General features: G+C 49.9%; 3 protein-coding genes across 3 annotated transcripts; all 3 read right to left on the bottom strand.

Annotated features, from left to right (window-relative positions):
• Positions 1-540: 540 nt before the first annotated feature.
• On the bottom strand, positions 541-1,490 carry LRP88_14153 (uncharacterized protein; the record flags this gene model as incomplete). Its single annotated transcript, XM_083250503.1, has 3 exons — positions 541-934; positions 1,038-1,204; positions 1,356-1,490. The coding sequence occupies 3 exons, from the start codon at positions 1,488-1,490 to the stop codon at positions 541-543; spliced, it is 696 nt and encodes a 231-aa protein (XP_083093568.1).
• Positions 1,491-3,512: 2,022 nt separating this feature from the next.
• On the bottom strand, positions 3,513-6,572 carry LRP88_14152 (uncharacterized protein; the record flags this gene model as incomplete). The annotated part of the gene is made up of 3 exons (XM_083250502.1): positions 3,513-4,136; positions 4,184-6,139; positions 6,207-6,572. 3 exons carry the CDS (start codon positions 6,570-6,572, stop codon positions 3,513-3,515), a joined length of 2,946 nt encoding a protein of 981 aa, XP_083093567.1.
• Positions 6,573-12,020: 5,448 nt separating this feature from the next.
• Positions 12,021-14,575, bottom strand: LRP88_14151 (uncharacterized protein; the record flags this gene model as incomplete). The annotated part of the gene is made up of 3 exons (XM_083250501.1): positions 12,021-12,038; positions 12,131-13,845; positions 13,894-14,575. 3 exons carry the CDS (start codon positions 14,573-14,575, stop codon positions 12,021-12,023), a joined length of 2,415 nt encoding a protein of 804 aa, XP_083093566.1.
• Between the last annotated feature and the right edge of the window lie 6,186 nt (positions 14,576-20,761).

The raw sequence follows: 20,761 nt of genomic DNA, 5'->3' as shown, positions 1-20,761 counted from the left end.
ACAACACTAGGGCTCTAGAGCTGCGTGAAGCCTGGTATGGAACGACAAATCATCACACTTCGGACGGCGACGTCCCCTCTACCATGCCAACAGGTTCGCAGCTTAGTCGAATCGACTTGAAGCCGGCAGTGATATTTGGAAAGACGAGAGACGCTCTGTTTTTCGGCCGCAACAACGATCGGAGGGTGCACGAGCGGTCAAGCGGCATCATCTTCTCGTTATCCAGCCTTCACCTCCCCCGAAGACTACGGGATCCTCTTTATATGCTGAGAGGGCTGACAAGGTCAGACTTTGACTGTCGGCCCACATGCGAAGGTAGAATGACAAGCCGTGATTCTTGAGAAAGTGGTTAGATATCTGCCTGTGTAAGAGCGCCGAGTCAGTAGTGGAAAATAGGCCTTCTCACAGTCGTCAAGTTGCGAGTATTCTTTTGAGATATGGATAGTCAAGAATAAAAGGGCAAAGCACTAATAATATGGAAACTTCAAATCAAGACAAATCAAATGGTGTTACTACTCTAAGAAAGGTATGGAGACCTGGTCATATGAACGCAAGCAGGTCTTTGACCGGCTCCTCAACTAACACCCACTCGTCAGCGCCCAGATCCCCAGTCTCGGTCTCCTTCTTCTCTCTACCCTTTCCTGGCTCTGGATACTTCTTAAGATGCTCAATAGCCCAGACGAGCTCCTTTGTCAAGGCCGGGGGTATTCTGCCTTCACCCGTAAATCTTCCAATGCCTGCAATCTGGAAGAACCCATTCAGCCATTCCTGGGTCTCCCCCCTCTCCCACCTGATCTCGTGAAATTTGCGTCTCTCAATCTTGACCTTCTCTTCTCTCTCCCTTTCCCACTTTTGTTGCTCCTCTAGCGGAGGCAGTGGGATGGCATTTCTACCAGAGTAGAGTCGTGCTAGGGCGACTGCTTGGTACTCGAACCTTCTAAACGTTAGAACCCGTGGGAGTCCCATCAGTGCAAGATTCGAAAAGTCTTGGAAGAACGTGTGCCAGTATGTCTTGATCAGCTTCAATGAGCACGCACAGTACTATTGCTGCCACTCCCACAGAGACGTCCCAGACACTGTTAGACGGTAGCGAAGGATGTACGGGCACGTCGCCCGATGGTGCCACCCCTGGAGCCCGCAATTCATCCCTGGCAGCACGGATGTCACCCGCACCACCTTGGGGGCAAGATTTGGACGACGCAAGCTGTGGGTCCAGCAATGAGGAGTCTGAGGTTGCGGATAGTGGACCCAGATCGCCATCTAAGGCCCGGTTGCCTCCCCAGCCGCCATCACCGCGCCGTTCACGTCGCATATCCCCAAGTTCGCATGCAACGACGCAAGAGGAGGATAGCGACGCAGATACTGAAGGCTCCGGCAGTGAGGATGGCCTCGATGTTCCAGAATATGCGCGCGACGAGGACTATTGTCCTTCGCCTCCGGAGGTTCAGGGACCTGACTCGGAAGACGATGACTTCGACGATGAAGAACATGAAGATCGCAAGCGTCGCAAGGTCTCTAAGTCTCCTTCCCGTTCGACGCGCAATGCGGCCACTAATAGTGTACGGGAGTCTCGCCTAAGGAGCCGGTCCACAAGAGCTTCCGCACACTCATTGGGGAGCGTGACACATCGGCACTCGGTTCGTTAAGTCCAACACCATCGCGTGCAAGATCTATTCCCTTCGAGGCCAATGTGGTTCTTGCTCAGTTCCAGGAATGGCCGCTCGAGAACGTTTGGATGAAACGCGTTACCGAAAATGGCAAGACTACGTTTCAATTCCAGTTTGAGTGGCCTCTTTGCACAGATCACCCGCGTACCACCAGCGTGATCCCCGATTCAACCCACAAGCGGGCTCCAGCAAGATGGGCAAAGTATTCAGATAATGAAGATAACTTTCTCATACAATTGAAGGAAGAGGAGAAGCTTGGGTGGGCGGAGATTCGTCGGCTTTTTGCTGACAGGTTTCCCGAACGAGCCAGCTCGAGCCTGCAGGTACATTATTGGCGAGAACTCAAAAATCCCCACGATGGTCTGGGTCGGGCGGTTCTGCGATGGATGCGGGACGTAACTTAAACGAACCTAGGGGTGCTGCAATACATGTTGTTTCTTGACGCCCCTGTTTTCCAACGTAAAACAACCCGCAGGTCACGAAATTCCCAACGCTAGATAGTTCTCGTTTAGTCTAGAAGGCAAGAACGCCTCAGTCCCTTTGACCTCCGCTTTAGGGTAACTTCATCACCAATACACGGCCTAAGCGGCAGCCGATAGCGACCACTGATCCAACCATAGCCAATTTCACCGGGCGATAGTCCGGAGGTAGCCAAAGCATATGCTTTTCATCCTTCACGACCCATACCCCGTCGAAGCTTATACCATACCCAGAGTGGCTAGCACGTTGTAAATTGGTCGACTGGGCGTCAACGGTAGGCGTTGGTAGTTCCAAGTTCAGAAGTCCAATGTCGGTAGAGAGGCGAGAGTTAGTCGTTGGCTCAAATGAAAGGCGATATAATGATCTCCCGACGTTGACAGTCTGCACGCACGTGCCCGTGGTCGCATCCCAGATCTTGACTGTCCGATCCTCCGAGCCCGACGCGAGACGCTGGCCATCTGCCGAGAACACCACTGACGACACCGAATTGCCATGGCCCTCGAGCGTCTGCATACATGCGCCCGTGGCCGCATCCCAGATCTTAACTGTCTTGTCGTACGAGCTCGACGCGAGACGCTGGCCATCTGCTGAGAATACCACTGACCTCACTGAATTGCTATGGCCCTCGAGCGTCTGCATGCATGCGCCCGTGGCCGTATCCCAGATCTTAATTGTCTTATCACGCGAGCCTGACGCGAGACGCTGGCTATCTGCCGAGAACACCACCGACCACACCGAGTCGCCATGGCCCTTGAGTGTCTGCACATATGCGCCCGTGGCCGTATCCCAGATCTTAACTGTCTAATCCTCTGAGCCCGACGCGAGAAACTGGCTATCTGCTGAGAATACCATTGACGATACTGAATTGCTATGGCCCTCGAGCGTCTGCATGTATGCGCCCGTGGCCGCATCCTAGATCTTGACTGTCTTATTACGCGAGCCTGACGCGAGACACTGGCTATCCGCCGAGAATACCACTGACCTCACTTAATCGCCATGGCCCTCAAGCGTCTGCATGTATGCGCCCGTGGCTGCATCCCAGATCTTGACTGTCTTGTCGCTTGAACCCGACGCGAGATGCTGGCTATCTGCTAAGAATACCACTGACCACACTGAATCGCCATGGCCCTCAAGCGTCTGCATGTATGCGCCCATGGCTATATCCCAGATCTTAACTGTCTTATCGCGCGAGCCTGACGCGAGACGCTGGCTATCTGCCGAGAACACCACCGACCTCACCTAATCGCTATGGCCCTCAAGCGTCTGCATACATGCGCCCGTGGCCATATCCCAGATCTTAACTGTCTTATCGCGCGAGCCTGACGCGAGATACTGGCCATCTACCGAGAATACCACTGACGACACCTAATCGCCATGGTCCTCGAGTGTCTGCACACATGCGCCCATGGCTATATCCCAGATCTTAACTATCTTATCGCGCGAGCCTGACGCGAGACACTGGCCATCTGCCGAGAACACCACTGACGACACCGGATCGCCATGGCCCTCAAGCGTCTGCATGCATGCGCCCGTGGCTGTATCCCAGATCTTGACTGTCTTGTCGTGCGAGCCTGACGCGAGATACTGGCCATCCGCCGAGAACACCATTGACGACACTGAGTTGCCATGGCCCTCGAGCGTCTGCATATATGCGCCCGTGGCCGCATCCCAGATCTTGACTGTCTTGTCGCCTGAGCCCGACGCGAGACGCTGGCTATCTGCCGAGAACACCACCGACATTACCACGCTGCCATGGCCCTCGAGCGTCTGCAAATATGCGTTCCAATCCGCCTCCATTCTTGGTTTCGATATCATCCAACCCGGCTCCTCCTTCTTAAAGAGCTCTCTAATGAGACTGTGTTCGGGACTGAACACGAGTGCGGACGCATAGGCCTGCAATGGAGCAATCTCGATCGGCTGCATATGGGAAAGAATAAAACGGCGCGCATCTCGGAGCAGTTCTGTCAGTTGCCGCCCTCCCACGTTTCTCTATACAATTGTCAGACCGCTTCCAGTACATGCCAAGAGTAACTCACCACTAAAGCCTCAAGCTTGTGCACCGCCTTGACTCCCTCCGACATGCTCCGTTGGAGACTAAGACATTCCAGCCAATACAGGTACTTCTCCTGGATGAATCCATGGACGTTGCCGTTATCCTGTAGAACATTATTGACCTCTGTGGAATCTGAATCGTGGAGATGGTCAACCCAGTAGACGCAAGAGTATCGAATGGGAGACAGTGGTTCAAGGTCGTGCAGCAAGACCTTGTCGATAGGGAATCCTGGGGCGTTCAGTTTACAAATGTCACGCTGGAGAGTCTGCGAGAGAGCCGCCAGCGACCTCGAGAAGATGGCATGGTGCTGGTGCGCGGCGCCAGAGGGTAGGATTTGGTCGGATGCCTTGTTAAGCAGGAAATCCTTGGCTGATTGATGCACAAAATAGATGACATCTTCTCGAAGAGTCAGGAAAGAACCGCAGGATCTGATGATTTCTTCCAAGTCGTCCTGGTCGAAATCCTCGAGTGACTCAACCAGAACCTTCAACTCGTCCAAGGTGACAGGTCGGTATACGACCGAAGCGATGGCCAGGACTTCCTTGCAAAGGCCCGCATCCTTCGAATCACCAATATGCCCTATCATTCGGTCATAGAGCGAATCAAGCCCGGGAGGGAATGACTTCAACGTGTTGAGCGTATGCCGTTTTCGGACCTTGGGATCTGCGAGCTCTTGACAGACCAAGGCCACCCAGAGGAACGTGCCGTCGGCATTGGAGGTTAAGTGGTTCTCGACAGCATCTCTTGTTTCCTTGTCGTATTTCTTATGGCATGCCAATCGATCCACCTTGTATCCAATATACGTGTCAATAGCCTTGGAGATTGAGTCCTTGTTCAACTCGAGGTGCAGCCTGACCTTCTGCTTTGTATTGTCTAGTTTCTCCTCGATATCCTGCCAGTTGCGACTAGACACGAGCCACTTGACGCGAGAAGGCTTGGCAATCAAGTCGAGAAGCTGATGTCGATTCGTTTTGCATTCGTCGAGGGCATCAACAATCAGGATCGCACCATCCAAGCTCGGGTCATTGAGCATGGCCGCAAGGATCTTGGATAAGGCTTCCCAGGCATTGCCGTCCTCAAAAAGCTGCTTACCCGCATGGTCGTGCTTCTCCCGAATATGCGAGATGAGCGACGGCTGTTGGACGACTAGAAGGTAGATCAGACCACGCAGCACGGCTGTCGCATTACTCAGTCGTGCCTCGGTGGCCTGGCAGAAGAAATAGGACAGGCGATTGTCGTGTTCCTTCTCCAGCTCCTCGATGATGCCGCATAGCAGCATCGTCTTGCCCTTGCCAGGGTCGCCTTTGATCCAGAGCAGCTGGCACTGCGGATCGTCACGCCATTGCTGGAAGTCGTCGTTGTCGAGGATCCAGCGGTAACAATCCCTGAGCAGGCGGCCCTTTGTATCTCGGATGCGCGTCCTATCGTCGCGAGGGTCAGTGACGCGCAGGTCTTTCAAGCATTGCTTGTCCCCGTCGTCTTGGTGTCTCCTCTCCTGCTGCCGTGTTTGGTCCTGGATGGCCGAATGGATGTCTTGGAGATTCATCTCTATAGCGCTTGCGGCGTCGGTAAGTTTCCGAAGTTGCGTCTTGCTCTCTTCAGTATTGTATAGTTCCATGTCTCTTTGCACGGCAGCCTCGGTTTCCTGGATCTCGCTGAGCTGGCCAGCCCAGTCATCGATTTTGATCATATCTCTTCCGATGATGGCAGCCCAGTTACGGTGGTAAAGGCAGACGCTCTTCATCTGATACGACAGAAGTTTCTCGTAGAGCTGTACGATGTGCTTCTCCAGTTGGACACGCAGTCCCCCGGAAGATTGCTTGGCCTTGTTCTCGTCGAGAAGCAGGGACACCAAGTTCCAGTACCACTCCATTCTCGACAGGACGTAGGCGATGCCTTTGCGATTGTCGCGTGCCTCGGTGACGGGGTTCGAAAGGATCTATCAACTGTTAGCGGGGGTCATCCACCGTTCTCTTTTCGGTTGAGAAAGTTAGTCACACACATACCTCTAGTCCAAGGCAGACGCCGACCCAGGCGACGGCGGCTTCGGGAGCAGCATGCACCGCCTTGTCCACTATTCCCCTCACCGCTTGCACTGCTTGCAAGCCTTCGTCGATGCCTCGCTTGATGGACGCTGCCTTCTGTGTCCGGTCCAGTCCTTCCTGGACCAACTGCTGCATTTGGCGGCATCTTGTGCCCCGAGCGCTTGTTATTTCATTTTTTGCCGGTTCGGAGGCAATAGAACTCGGGCCGTTTCGGTGAAGTTCAGCTGATAGGATCTTTTCGTACGCTTCGACCAGTTTGGGCTCGTTCGCTTTGAGCTCGTCGTAGGCCTGGTTCCAAAGTCGTTCTTGTAGAGTCGGCAGCGGCAAGGTGTCGGAATCCGTCGAGGTAGGTTGAGAAGGCGTTGGCTGAGATGTCGGTCGAGTGGTTGGCTGGGATGCAGGCCGAGATGGTGTTGGCGAAGGTGTTTGTGGTGAAGGAGCCGAGGCGGATTCTTGGGGAGCGGCCTGCAACAACCTTCTGGCCTTGAATTTCGCTTTCTCAAACAAGCTAGGCGCCATCTTCACCGAGAGGGCACGTTGGCCTTGTTGTGCGATATGATGGTATCAGCGAGATGGCTTCTCTTCCGATCGATGAGTTGGGACGGCGATGGATTGCCATCACTGACGGCGTGGGACAGCAACATCCTTGCGGGATTTGCGTGCGGGGAGGCCTCAGCACCTGAAAAGGACCCCTGTAGCCAGGCGCAGCTTGTGAGGCCAATAGGATTGCGGATTAATGGGATGTGCTGCTGCGCCAGGTCAATCGCAGGGCTCTGCCGTGTTGGAAGTGGAAAGTGCAAGACAAAGCAAGTGAGGAAAGAGGCAAGAACAAGCTGGCACGATTTGACTTTATGTGTGCACGGCCAGTTGTCAGATTATGCCGGGCGGGTAGCTTACCCTGGCTATCCACAAGGCAGGTTCAAGGAGGTTGTGCCAAAGAAGGAGCACTAGTTTCTTATCGGCTTCCTCTAATCGGTATTGCCTCCCCAGCTATTCGATAATGAGCATAGCGGCCGCCAGTAGCATGGCAGTTGCCAGTCGTAAATGCGGGTTCACCCGTCTCTCGGCGTCGGTGTCTGCAATTAGCCGCCTCTCCACGCCTTTGATGTGGGGCATGGAGCGTTGTGGATGCGTTGCTTAATTCAGGTGGTTGGGTAAGATCCAGGCAGACCACAGAGAAAGCGTGAAGCTGTTGTTCGGTCAAAAATATGGACAAGAGCTGATTGACGGGAGATAATGATGCAAAAAATTGGCCTACACTGGTCGTCGGAAGGACAAATGGCGTGCTGGCCTCTGACACCAGAGTTAAAGATGCTGCTTGAAGATAAGCGAGCCCGGGCAGGACGTTGCCCCGGCGGTGGAGTATTGGAGGCACAGTGTTGCGACCTTGGCGGATAGGCCGATGATGATGGCGATGACACTTGCGGCGAGTCTCTGGTGTAAAAGGATTATCAAGGAGCTCCGAAGGAACGTCCAGAGACGACCGACTTCTGAACGGTACATTGTCCCGACTGCTGTCGCGGCTGCGCGATCACTTCATCCGCTGTACTTGCTGTAGTACTTACGCCAACGTACTGCGATTAGTCAGGTGTGGAGACACCTCTGTTTAAGGGTGGGGGCCTGGGCTGCATAAAAAACTGACAGGGAGTTTTGCAACAGTGGCCCCTATCGTCCTTCAAGGCACCAAATCCGTGGGGCTTGGGGTGTCAGGAACCAAATGTACTGAAGTGTGAACTAGATTGTGCCAAGGCCCTATAGGGACTTCCCTCCGGGCGAAATAAAATCCATCCATCCATCCGTATATGAAGCTCTGGCCTTGTGGCTTTCACTCTTCGTTCAACTCGGCTGCAAAGGATATTCGCCCACTCAGCGAGAATTACCGCCGAGAACGCTGTGTGCGGACTATCATTCATATCAGCCGTGAGCCCGAGCCGTCGTAATCAAAATAAGCAATACGCATCTCGAAAACACGGCCTTTTGTAGTGTTCATTGAACCCGATGATATTCTATAGGGGTATTGTCTCATATTAGAATGATGCTTTCTAGATCACCTTGGTCTTTCGCAACAGCATACTTTTCGATAATCAGCCGTTTTAACCCCGCTCTATCCGTACCTTCGTTTTCATCGATTAACCAAACCCCCGTCCCAAATCCAACCCTCTGAAACCCCGGTACCTGGGCATATGATTGAATGCGATGTGCCACTGCCTTAACAATGAGAAACAACGGTCCCAAAAGGGAGCCAGAGTCTCTGGCCTGAAGATGGCCGTCGACCCAACATAGAGGTATCAAGAAAAGCTCACTGGTACCCATAGCTAGGTCTGCTGGCTTTCCCTGTTCCGGTGCTTGATACGGTTCTGAATCCCAAGTCGCGACGATGCGAAAAACGACGCCGTCTTCGCAAACCCAGAGAGATTTGTCGGTAGGTTTTCTATACGGTCGAAGTTTGAGCGCTTTCAGGCAGACCCAGCCATCTGTCACCTTTCCGAAACTGTTCTCGGGCGACTCAAGCTCCACATGCGCTTCTTGAACCACCGCAAGCTCATTAATTGAATGAACCCAGGCAGATTTATAGTCAATCTGCCCATCTACAGAAGCCCAAGACCATGTCGGGGCCCGATACTTCTGAGGGCGCACTCCGTTCTTTCTGTAGATATCAATCGACCAACAAAGGTCTCGAATCATATCGTCGAACCAAAGACCGGCGAGATACCGATTGCTTGGAACAGGTACGGAACCTCTTGGAATGTAGTCCGAAGAGAACCGAGCTGCTAAGCCTCCTATTGCTAGCAATTTATCATCGCCCATTGTGAGTTTTCTCCGTGAAAACGATTCAACAATTCGACGCCAATCATGACGGCGCTGTTCTTCCGTAAGCCCTGTCGAGTAATGGTACCGAGATAAACCGGGCGTATAGAGGAGCGATGAAGCGAGGGAAGACTTATCCTCCGCAAGAAAGCCATCATCACACTCGAAGCAGACCTTCGAATGGCAGAAATGCAGGGTCCGTGGAGACAAATAGCGCTCTTGTAGGGCCCAGCCGCGACTCGTCAAAGGCTCGTCTTCCAAATCGACAGCTTTGGTCGGATGCCCAACGTACTTCAGCGGAACAGAGAAAGCTAGCACCTCCCCAGAGACTCCATTTCTGTGGAAGGGAACTGGAACATAGGATGTTGCCAGCCGCCTGCCTAGAAACCCGTCTTGGCTATTGGAGGCCCGACATGCCGCAATAGTGAGGTGCGAATTCCCGTAGACATCCCACATCCGGGCAGATTCTTTTCCCCAATCAGCGAGGTCATCTTGTATAATGCAGAGACTGTCGATCCAGAGATGCGGTATTCCAAGTTGACTGGTCAACCATATAGCGTCTTGGAATGTCTGTGGAAGGTTGCAAACCTTGATTCCATTTCGCAACTCTTCGATGTTATCGTGAGTCAGGGTAGTCGTCTGTGTAGAACCCCAACAATGACTGAGAGCCGCATACTGTCCGTTCGTGCCATTGGAATCATGGAGAATGACCTCTTCCGCATGGTTTATGATTTTCAACACTCTTGTCGGTAATAAGACTGACTCCGGTTTCGCGTGTTTATGATGCTCTGTGCACTGCTGTACCCAGCCTTTAATCTGATCAAGGACAAGAGACGAACGGGGTGATGGCGGTACTACCCGCCCGTCAATCATATGGTCGAGCTGGCTTCCTGTGGCTGGCATAAGCTAACGTTCATCATGACCAAAGGGAAAATGACTGACCACGTTCGACACAGAAGCCGAAAGCCGCCATAAGCTCACAAACGGGGTTCCCAGTTCTGCTCTCATCAAAGCCGACAACTTCAAAGCCATCAGAACCCTCTCGACCCCCAATCCAAAACTCATAGCCAGATCCCAGCCCTGGATTCTTCCTGAAAACGATCTCAACGCTGATCTGAACCAAGCGGCATATATCGCACGATTTCGCACTAGCATGCAAAGAGTCGAGAGTATCATGGTACCGTATGAACGCATTTCTGAAGGTGTAAAGATCAATATCCCGGGCGACGTAATACTTTAAGTTAGGACCCTCGTGCAGTCGTAAGAACTTCTTGACACCAGTCTGTGAAATGGTGGCAAAGTCAAGTCTGAGACAAATCTCGCAAAGAGCCATAATTGACAACTGGCAATGAACCCACGGCTGATTGAAGAACTAAGGGAAGAGCTGGGAAAGAAATGTGAGGAAGGAAAGAGGAGATACAGGAGATCGCAAGGTTCTCTTTAGCAACCTGCAGGCCCCACCGGGTCATACTGCTAAGCGCCGAGGAAAAGCAGACGACGCCACCGCGCTTAGCGAAACCTCTTGGCACCAACCAATTTCCCGTACAAATTAATGTTTCTTTCCTCTGTTGCACTGTCATTGGTCCCAATCCTCGCGGGCTGGAGAATTGGCGGCTTGTACGGTAAATGCCTAACCAGGCTGTGGCGTGGCGGAGTCGAGCTTAGGTGACCACCGAGTAGGCGAACGCGCTTCATGCATCTCGTAATGATTGGTACATCATGATGTTAGGAGGCAAGCAACAGCTGACAGAGAAAAAAGAGTACTCCGTACAAAGACATGTGTCATGTTTCGTGGAGGGCGCTTACTCCCAGCCACATCCGTGGTCAGAGCATGATCCCTCAAGGTAGGTCATTGGACAAGTATGCGCCAGCACAACCAGCCTGCGGGCACCGTGTTCTTCACCACAAGAGCCTCAGAATTAGGCTCCGTGGTAGTACGTGAACAGTGCATCTCACCCCACAATGTCCGTACCACGGCAGAAGGGCCTGGCCAGGTGCCGAGATTCCGGGCTGGCCACTTTTCTATTTTTAAGCGCCCGCTGGGTGCCGAAATCAGGCTGCTCCTGACGTAAGCAATCGACACCAACTCCGACACATCTCTGCGATCACGACGGGTGTGACCGTTCTATTCCCGGCGACGGCTTTCCTTTCCCAAACCACTGCCGCGCCTTTTTCGGTGTCATTTACGTTGAGGTTTTCCTTGCACCACTCTTTAGTGAGGCAAACAGGAGTTTCAAACAAAATCGTCCTCAAGACTTTTTGTATATATCTCATGGTCTAAGTTCATCTTGTAAAATTCCGTTGCCGTTATCCAACAAAAGCTTGGTTACGGCCTCATGCCCGTATCTCACAGCCAGGGAGAGTGGCGTCTGATAGTCCCCGTCCATGAAATTTGGATTGGCACCATCTGCCCCAAGGAGGAGTCTGACCACCGCCTCGTGTCCAGCCGCTGCGGCAAGCAACAGGGGAGTTCGATTAGACTCGTCCACTGGCTCCGTGGCAATGCCTCTCACTTCAAGCAACGTCTTGACTACCGTGGCATGGCCATTCTGGGCTGCTAGATGGAGCGGAGTTGTTCCAGTCTTAACACTGATGTCTCTCGCAAGCACCAACTCCACCTTGTTAGAGATATCAGGCGCCGTCAACAAAATTGACGTTCGACCAGATTTGATCGCTTCAACCTCGGCACCGTTAAGGTGCCTGAGAGCCCCGAATACATCAACCATCGAGATGTCGTTCAGGTTTACTGAAGGTAGGATGGAGCCAACACAGCTTAGGCTCGGATTGTCATCCACAGAAAACAAGAGTTTCGCAACCTCCTTGTCATCAACCCATACCCCGTAAAAGACCGACCTTGGATAAAAGACACGCCTTGAGTTTACATCGACACCATTCGTAGCGAGAAGTCGCCTCACTATTGATTCGTGCCCTTCTTCAGCAGCAAATGACAGAGGTGTCCGACCTGTTTTATCCCTGAGGTCCGCACTGCAACCACGATCAAGTAAGAGATCGACAACATGTTCGTGTCCATTATATGATGCTGCATGCAGAGGTGTCCATCCATTGCGATTTGAAACCGTAAGATCGGCCCCCTTCTTGAGAAGCACGTCAACAATGTCAATGCACCCGTTAGCGCAAGCGACGCCAAGAGGTGACCTTCCCAAACTGCTGCTCTCATTCGCGCTTTGTTCAGTGACTAGAGCAAATGCCACGTCGTTCAAGTGCAGCTTTATTGCGTAGTAGAGCGGACCAGGTGGGATGGCCTCGGCTTCTTTGTTTCCTTGTCCTACTTTCCCTGGCTCGATCAACGATCTCCAAGCTTCCCAGTTGGGATTATCTAGGTCGAGAAATTTGATGCAGAGCTTGGCTATTTCGGCCTCGTTGCGCACGCCTAAGTGGACATGTCGATGCCAGGCCGTTGCCGCGTAGCTTCGCAACGACAGACCAAGAGAGGGGGGATCATAGCTACCGTCACCCCAAACCTGGCGCAAGCTGACATACTGAAGGCAGGCCTTAGCGAGGACGGTATTCTGGACCTTCTCGTAAGAAATTTGCAAGCGGTCGTTCTGTTGGATCCAATCTGGCGTAGGGAGCTGGCGAAGCAGGAATTGTCGGACGGTAAAGTGCGGTAGATGCACCGTCCTTCGGCCCACGGAAGGATCGGCGGGGTCATTCCTGACCTCTAAGAGAGGGCCACAGAGGCCAATTATCTCGCTGTCGACGTAATCGTCATCCACCGCATCGGGGAGATCGTCCAATGGCAGGTCTTCGAACTCGACGATAAGGACGGCTTCGGTGATCTCACAGACAGTCAGGGGTCGGAGTGCGAATGCAGTCCAGCGCAGAAGGGCGAATGCACGGTGCTTCTCCCACTCTCCTAACCGGGTGATTCTAGTCCAGTTACGGTCGTAGAGATGATCAAGCCCAGTTGGCGTGTTTTCAATAGCGCTCTGAAGTTGTTTCTTGTTCATCCCTCTCCTCAGGGATTCCTCTTGCATCTTAAGCCAGAGGAATTGGCCTTGGCATCGATTGGTCATTGCTTCGGAAAGAGTCGACCGGATATCGTCGCTCTTATTGGGGAGTTTCCTGTCGACAATGGATTGGGAGTAGGCCGCAGTGTCGGATCGGACGTCTTCGGGCATGATCCTGTACTCGGCAAAGCTCTCGCGCGCGTCGTTTATGAGGGCGAGTCGGATCTCGGGCTCGTCGCGACTCACAACAAGGAGCCGGGCGTTCGTCCCGGCAACCGCATTTGTAACATCGTGGAGGAATTTCGCAACCGAAGTGTTGGTGTTATCTAACGAGGTACATTCGTCTAGGCCATCCGCAACCAACGTGCAACCAGGGATGGCGTGGAGGAGTTGCGTGAAGAGTGATATGACAGTGGAGCGTGTTGCGATAGGATCCGAGTCAGACTCCCACTTCTGGCGAACGTGCTCGAATGCACCCTCATGACGTGACACGATCTGGGAGATCCATAACCGTAGGGCCAAGAAGGGGTCTTCGCGGCTCTCGTGGTCGGATGTAAAGAAGAAATGGGCGACGGGCGTGTCGAGGGTAGACGAGAGGTGTTCGACGACGTGGGCGCAGAGAATCGTCTTCCCAAACCCCGCAGGTCCATTGACCCACAGCAGCTTTGGCCCCGCGGAGAACTCCGTCGACAGCCAGTGCTGAAACACGGGCCGGTCGAGGATCCAATTGCACGTGCCGATCAGTCTTTTTTCGAGGGAGTCGTGGTAACGTTCGTTTAGAGAGCGGCCGAGCCAGAAGTGGAGTTCCCGTCGCGTCTCGGCTCCGTGGACGTTAGCTCAGCTTGGGAAGTCTGGACGATGCACCTCACCTCTAACTTCACCTTCGATCCGAGCCAGGATCCGTCGTATCTCGGCAGGCCACGCGTGGCCTGGAGTAGTCCCTAGTCTCGTCAGACGACAGCCACGTTTCAATCTTCTAGAGTCCATGCCTTGTCCGAGCGTATCGGTGCATCCTGGGTCCGGCTTGTGTGTCGGTCGTGTACTCTCCCCAGTTGTCGGGGGCACCAGGTTGTGCAGTTCTTGCACCAGCTTTTCGAATAAATCGACCTGTTCAACGCGCCCTCTCTTGCCCCAGAGCGCCCAGGACATCTTCCCTCGCCTCGACCGGGACGCCGCAGCGAAGGGGAGCCCCGGCACGTGCATGCCCGACGAGTCATCGACGTCTGGCCCGGTGGCCCGAGTACGGCGTTGAGGCGCGTTGCTCGCATCGCAAATAGCCTTGATGATTATATGTAGCAAGTCCGTCACCACCGCAGACGTGTCGTTGTCGTCTAGGACAGGATGATGATTGGGGAGCAGCTTGCCTTGCTTGATCCCCACACCCAGGCCCCATCGCTCGAAGCGGGTTTTGGCAGCCTTGAATCGAGTATCTAGAACGTGCGAGTCAGTTCCGAATGTTTGGTAGGATTGTACCTTGTCAACGGCTTCCAGGCAGGAGTTGAATAGCCCAGCGAGTCCAGCGACCCCAATGACGAGGCCGGCGGGCTCCATGGCGAGGTGTCGTTGATCTGACAGGTCTGAGCTGGTGAGGGGTTCCTTGCCTTATAACCGACCCTCAACCACCTCTGCGCGAGTGCTTCCAGCAGGGTGCGACAACCTCATCGTATTTATTGTGTTCACCGTGGTCAGGGCCCGCCCACCCCAGGCCGCGTCCAGGCAGAAGGCTGACAAGAGATGATTTGCCCTCGTTGTGGGGGGCAACAGCGACAATGTTCGTGTAACTATGGTTCGCTGAAGGAAAGCGCCGAGGAGAGAGGGGATCCCGTCAACAGGTACCACGGTGGATGCCTAACGAGGCTATGGCGTGGCGGAGTCGCGCTTGGCTTCCTGCCGAGGACACAAACGCGCTTTGTGCATTTCGTAATGATCAGTCCATCAAAGCCCTTGTGTCCCCACAAAACACGGGACGGCCTATTGGATAAGGCTCAAGGCCTCTAATCAGTTAGAGTATGCTAAAAGAGGCATTCGAGTGTTCGAATTTGTTGCGTACGTACGGTACTGGCAGCAGCTGTTACTGAAGAGGAGCGGGTACAGGGCCTAAATTCCACAAGGGCGCTTCGCTTGCTCCAATCCATGTCCGTGGCCAATGCCTCCTCCTGCCCGCGACAATTGACTTTAGCGCGCCGCGGACGCGTTAGGTCATTCGCTAATCGGCGAGCTCCTGAAGTGTGCATGCAAGACACGATTATCTCTTTGAGTGCGCGAAGGCTCCCAACGCGTACCGGACAGGGGTTTGATCCAATCAAAATGGAGCTTACGAGAGGTACTTCTTTTCCCACCTAAGTTCTATGGTGATATAAGTCAAAGCAGTACGATGAGTTACATAGTGCAACATTGCAAAGCTCACAGCCGTACCTTGATTTGGGCACCTTCCTTTTCCCCCTGTTCCCGTCAATCTCCCCCAACGCCTTCTCTTTTGCTTGTGACCTCACAACACCACAGCGATGGCCCTGACAGGCGTGACAGGCAGAGCGCTTGGTGCGGCCTCGATAGCTGAGCTTATGGCCCGGGTGATTGAGGTCTTCGTTGCCGGCCCTGTATCTCTTCCTTCCATGAAAATCGGGACTGAAGGTCGCGATGAGGGCATCTACAAGGCAGCCTCGCCACGCCTCTTGCGACTTGTATCTCTTCCAACTTGGGCTGCCGTGAAGTTGAAGAAGATAGCTGTTGATGAGGGCAATGTCAAATAAGAAGGTCCAGGCTAGAGCCTGCCAAGGGCCCCGACGAACGCGGTGATCATAGCCTAGCGATGCCCTCAGTTGGTCTCCTCGGTCCACATGATTCATTTCGTCGTTGTAAGTAGCAGCAATAGAAGGAATCTCGAATTGCTTCACAGCTTCCTTACCAAAAAAACGCTGTATCGGCCGTGCCCGGGCTTCCATTGTATTTGGCCTCTTCCTCTTCCGGTTGACGCGTTCATCGCCCTTGAATACAGAAGTCAGGAAGAGCACGAGGGCGTTATCCTTCCACGCGATTTGGTTGACCTGCCAAGCCAAGGGACAAATTAGTAAGGGAAATACAGCTAAATCTGTCTGAATTCCTTGCCTTGTGATCAACTGCTGGGGCCATTCGAAGCTCGCCAAACCGAAGAAGGTTACGGCCGGCAGTGTCATCGACTTTGAGCTGTACGAAGGGCTTGAAGATACCACAGTTGCGGCGGGCTGTGCCTGTGGCCCCGTGACCTAGCCGTCGAAGATGTGTGAAGAGATTCGCCGATGAGAAGAGGTTATCGATGAAGACGTGATATCTGGCTTTTGGCAGCTTATTGACTAGGGCAACGACCACGCTTTGAGTCGGATTGAGAGGCGTATATAGGTCCTTTCGTCTCTGAATGCGTAGTTGACGAGAAAACTGACTCTTCTTCCTTGGCTGCCGGCGCGGCTTCTTGGGAGACCAACAGGTCCGTATCTCTTCTTCGGCTGGTGCCAAATCCACCGTAGGAAGAAGCCCTTCTGGGCCACAACCCAGGTCTTAAAGCCGAGGGGCGTGGGTTTATTTGGGACCTTCGTTGTCTCGTATGACCTCCCTGTGAAGCGGGTCATACACTCATCCACAGCGATATTCGTGCCCGGGCTCCATAGCTCGAGAGACGCCGCTTGTAGGTGCTCAGACCAGTCATCCACGGCCTTGAAGACCTTCGGAAGGCCTGTATCGGCGAGGTTGAACGGGTTGAAGACTCGTAGGTGCCGTTGAAGAAGCTGGAACCTGTCGAACGTCATATATCGAATAATCGAGTGGTCAGGGCCTTGATGCCCCCGATGAGAAGTCTCCCAATGGGCGCGGAGCCTTGGTTCCTTGTGAATTCCTATGTAAATCAGGATAGCAAGCCATACGTATACCTCGGCGACGGAGGTGTCATGCCAGCCTCTAAGCCGGGCTGCCGGGCGTAACTGACGGTCTCGGAGCAGGCTTGCAACCCAGCTATTGGTATATTGGACCCATCTTTTAACTAAGGAATAAGGTAGGAAGAGCTGGAAGAGCTGTAGGGGCGTATGGGGCAGTGGCTTGACCTCAAAGTCGCGTGAAGGCATCTCCATTGGAAGGAAGTAAGCCCCGCAGGTTGTGGCCGGGCTGAAGACCGGCCGGCACGTGATATCGTTGGGCTGCTCGCGGCGGCTATTTTCCTCTGTGATATAGCTACTTGAATCAGAGGCGTTAAGTGCCTCGCCGGGAATTGATTGAGAAGTCATAGGTCTCTTCAAAATGATTTCTATGGTGTTTTGGCTGTAATTCCTTTCTGAGAGACCTTCCCGTACCCCGCCCGTACCCTCGTCATTACGTGAGAAAAAGTGGGTCCGGTACGCGTTGGGAGCCTTCGCGCACTCAAAGAGATAATGGATGTCTGGTCTATGATTGAATGAGCCTAGCAAGGTTCGATAGTGTCTCTGGTCCATAATATTAAAGGTCTTGTGCTAATTAGCATGCAGGACGCTTGGCTAAATTAGGCATGGAGCGTAAGGCCAGAGCCCGCGAAACTAGCCACATACCGCATATCCCCATCAGCCCAGCCAGCCTTCAATCCTATCATGGATAGATGGTTCATCGGCATCTGGATGCAAAAGGCAATGAGGCGTTGCTTCATGGCAGCTAAGAAGGTACCGGTATGTGATCATAAGCCTTTCAGGTCTCCTCACTAACATCTCTCTATCGGAATGTTCACTTCGGTTAATAACGGTCAATAAGTTAATTTATTATATTGAGGTTATCTTGCGGGTAGCTTAGATAGCGACTATTAAGGAGGCAACTATATAGTCTTGCCCTGGCCGTTAATATAAAATAACTATAATAAGATAAGACTATCTAGTACTTCTAACTTCTCCTCTCATTGTCTTTTACTAATATATATAACTTCTCATTTCTTACTTTATATAATAGCTTCCTTTATAGACGTCACGGTAGTAGGAGAGCATCTCGAGTCTAAGTTATTTAAGTATATATAGTCTCGCTATATTTAAAAGCTCATATTAAACTATAACTTAAAGATTACTAAGGCTACCGCTATTAATTCTAACCTCCCTATTAATATCACCGGAAATAAATCTATTGCTAAATTGTAGAAGGCAATAGCCAAAGTGACAGGGGTTGGTTTTATGCCTAAGGAGCGGGGTAAGCTTGATATTGGTATTATTAGTGCTGGCGTCGCTGGACTTTTCTCTGCTATGGTCTTTAATTGGTTAAATAAGTATCCCGAGTTAAAAGGTAAGCTTAAAATCAACTATGATATCCTAGAGGCTGCAGGGGAGGAAAGGCTAGGTGGTTGTCTTTATATATATAAGTTCTCCGAGGGAGACCTAGCAAAAACGCATAATTATTACAATATCAGTGCAATGCGCTTCCCTAATAATAATATTATAAAAAGGTATAATAACTAATTTAATTCTCTAATGACCTTGCGAAATTTAATTTCTAGAGGTTAGGTTAGACTAAGAATAAAGCGAGCGAAGGTGATATATAGTAGTGCTAATAGCTAGCTAAGGCAAGAAGGCAAGTAGAGGGGTTATAAAAGGAGCCGGCAAGGTAAGATTTATACCCTAGGGTATAAAGCCGATGGCTCTAGAGTCTCACGGAATGCTTTAAACTAAGAGAGGAGAGCGTAGAAACTTTTAACCCCGGGGTATAAAGCCTACCTAACTAGCTTTCTAAAAGGCTAGGGTTTAACCTTTATACCCTAGGTTATAAATAGGAGGCTTTTAATCTCTAAGAGTATTTCCCCCGGGAAAATAAAGCTTTTATACCCTAGGGTATAAAATAAAGGCCTAAACCCTTTCCTCTATTAAGGTTTTCTATTCTCTATTCTCTATTCTTTATTATTCTCTATTAGTATTTAGGCTTATTTATTAAGGTATAAGGTCTAAAGGCTAGAACTTAGAAAAAAGTAATAAACCTATTATTAAGAGCTAGATATTAGGATTAAGAATAAGCGCCTATATTACTATAAGTAATAGAGAGTAATTAGTTAAATAGCGCCTCTATTAATAGTAATAACTATAAGTAGTAAATAAGTTTATATAACTTATTAGAGGTAACTTAAATAAAATACTCTTAATCTCTAAGGTATTTAGTATTATTATTAAGAAAAGAGGATAGGCTAGTTAATTTTTAAGATCTAGGGATAAGAAATAATAAAAGTTAAAAGTTATTATACTATGCGTTAAGTAGGAGAAGTAAGCTTATAAAGGAGGAAAAAAAACCCCTATCTATTATTTAAGCCCTAGCCTCTAGGCTATCTTATATTTATTATTATATATTATTATATTTATAGTTTTAGATCCGGGATAAGTAGCAAAGGGGATAAGAATATATTAAATTATTAAGAAGCTAACTTATAAAAATAGTCTTATTAGTTATAAGACTTTATCTAAGTAGGAATATCTAATTAAGAGAAATATAATTCGCTTATATAATAAAAAGGTAAATTAATTAATTTACTCTTAGATATTAATAATATCTATAAGTATTATAATGCGTTATATTTTTATTAATAGGGTTAATCTAACCAGGGATATATATTTTCCTCTACCTATTTTAAGTTAAGCGCTAGTTATCTAAGTTTACTATATAAATAAAGAGATCCTCCCTTAACCTCTTATCCCATCTAGACGTCTAGGATTGCCTCTTTAGCCTGCTCCCGCGTCTACTCTTTTATGTCTACTTATATGCATTACTAAAATAATACTCTACCCTCTATAATATCCCGCCTCGTGAGCTCCATAGGTTTATTCTAGTATAATAATAAACTACGAGTTAGGTAAGACTTTCTAAGTAGCTATTTCTTAATACTAAAATAATTACTAAAGAAATCTATTAGATACTTAATTATAATTAAGATATCTGCGATAGTCTAATATATTACTAGATCGCTATTATTAAGTGGCCTATCTCTATAAAGCACGAGTATAATCTTCTCTATATTAGTAAATAAGAAAAGGTCTTTTAAATACTTCTAAGTTTATCTTATTATAATATCTCTACTAGGCTAAATGCGATTTAGATTATTACTTTTCTCTTTCTCGCCGATGCTATTATAAGGATAAAAAGGGTTATCTTCTTTATTATTTTCCTAGTTAGAGCTATTATAAAGGCCTATTTTAATAATAATATATTAAACTAATAGTATTATAGGTATTACTAGTATATCGAGATCATACTAGTCATATTAGAATTTACATAGCTAATATAGCCTTATATAAAACTTATTTTCGCCGTAGTATACCTTATAGGCCTCTTTTATTACTTATTTCCCTATTACGCCCTTGCCTATAAATAGCGGCTATAAGAATAGAACGCTATTAGAAATTTTTAGATTTAACTTATTATTATTATCTCTTTCCTTAATAATAACTAGCTCAGGTTATACTAGATATTAATAAAGTATAGACTTATGCTCTATAAGGGGTAATTATAAAAACTATGCTATAGTCTAGCTATAAAGTATTTCGCGGACTTTTATAAACTCGCTTATAAAAAAAATCACTTTATTATTATCTAGCTTAACTATAGTTATAGTTATAATAATAAATAATATATAAAGGGGTTATTACTATAAGGTTAATTAAATACTAAGGTAATTAGAGATAATTAAAACTAGAGTTTAAAGATTCCTTAAGGGGAAGGCAAAGAGGGAAAATAAGCTACTCTTATTATACTATTTAATAAGAAGTATATAATTAGTTATTA

Source organism: Fusarium phalaenopsidis (genome assembly GCF_050370095.1).
Source record: "Fusarium phalaenopsidis strain FUZ10S chromosome Unknown contig_32334, whole genome shotgun sequence".
Classification (NCBI taxonomy): Eukaryota; Fungi; Ascomycota; class Sordariomycetes; order Hypocreales; family Nectriaceae; genus Fusarium; species Fusarium phalaenopsidis.
Note: the sequence above shows the minus strand (reverse complement) of the source record. Positions and strands in the feature narration are given on the sequence as shown.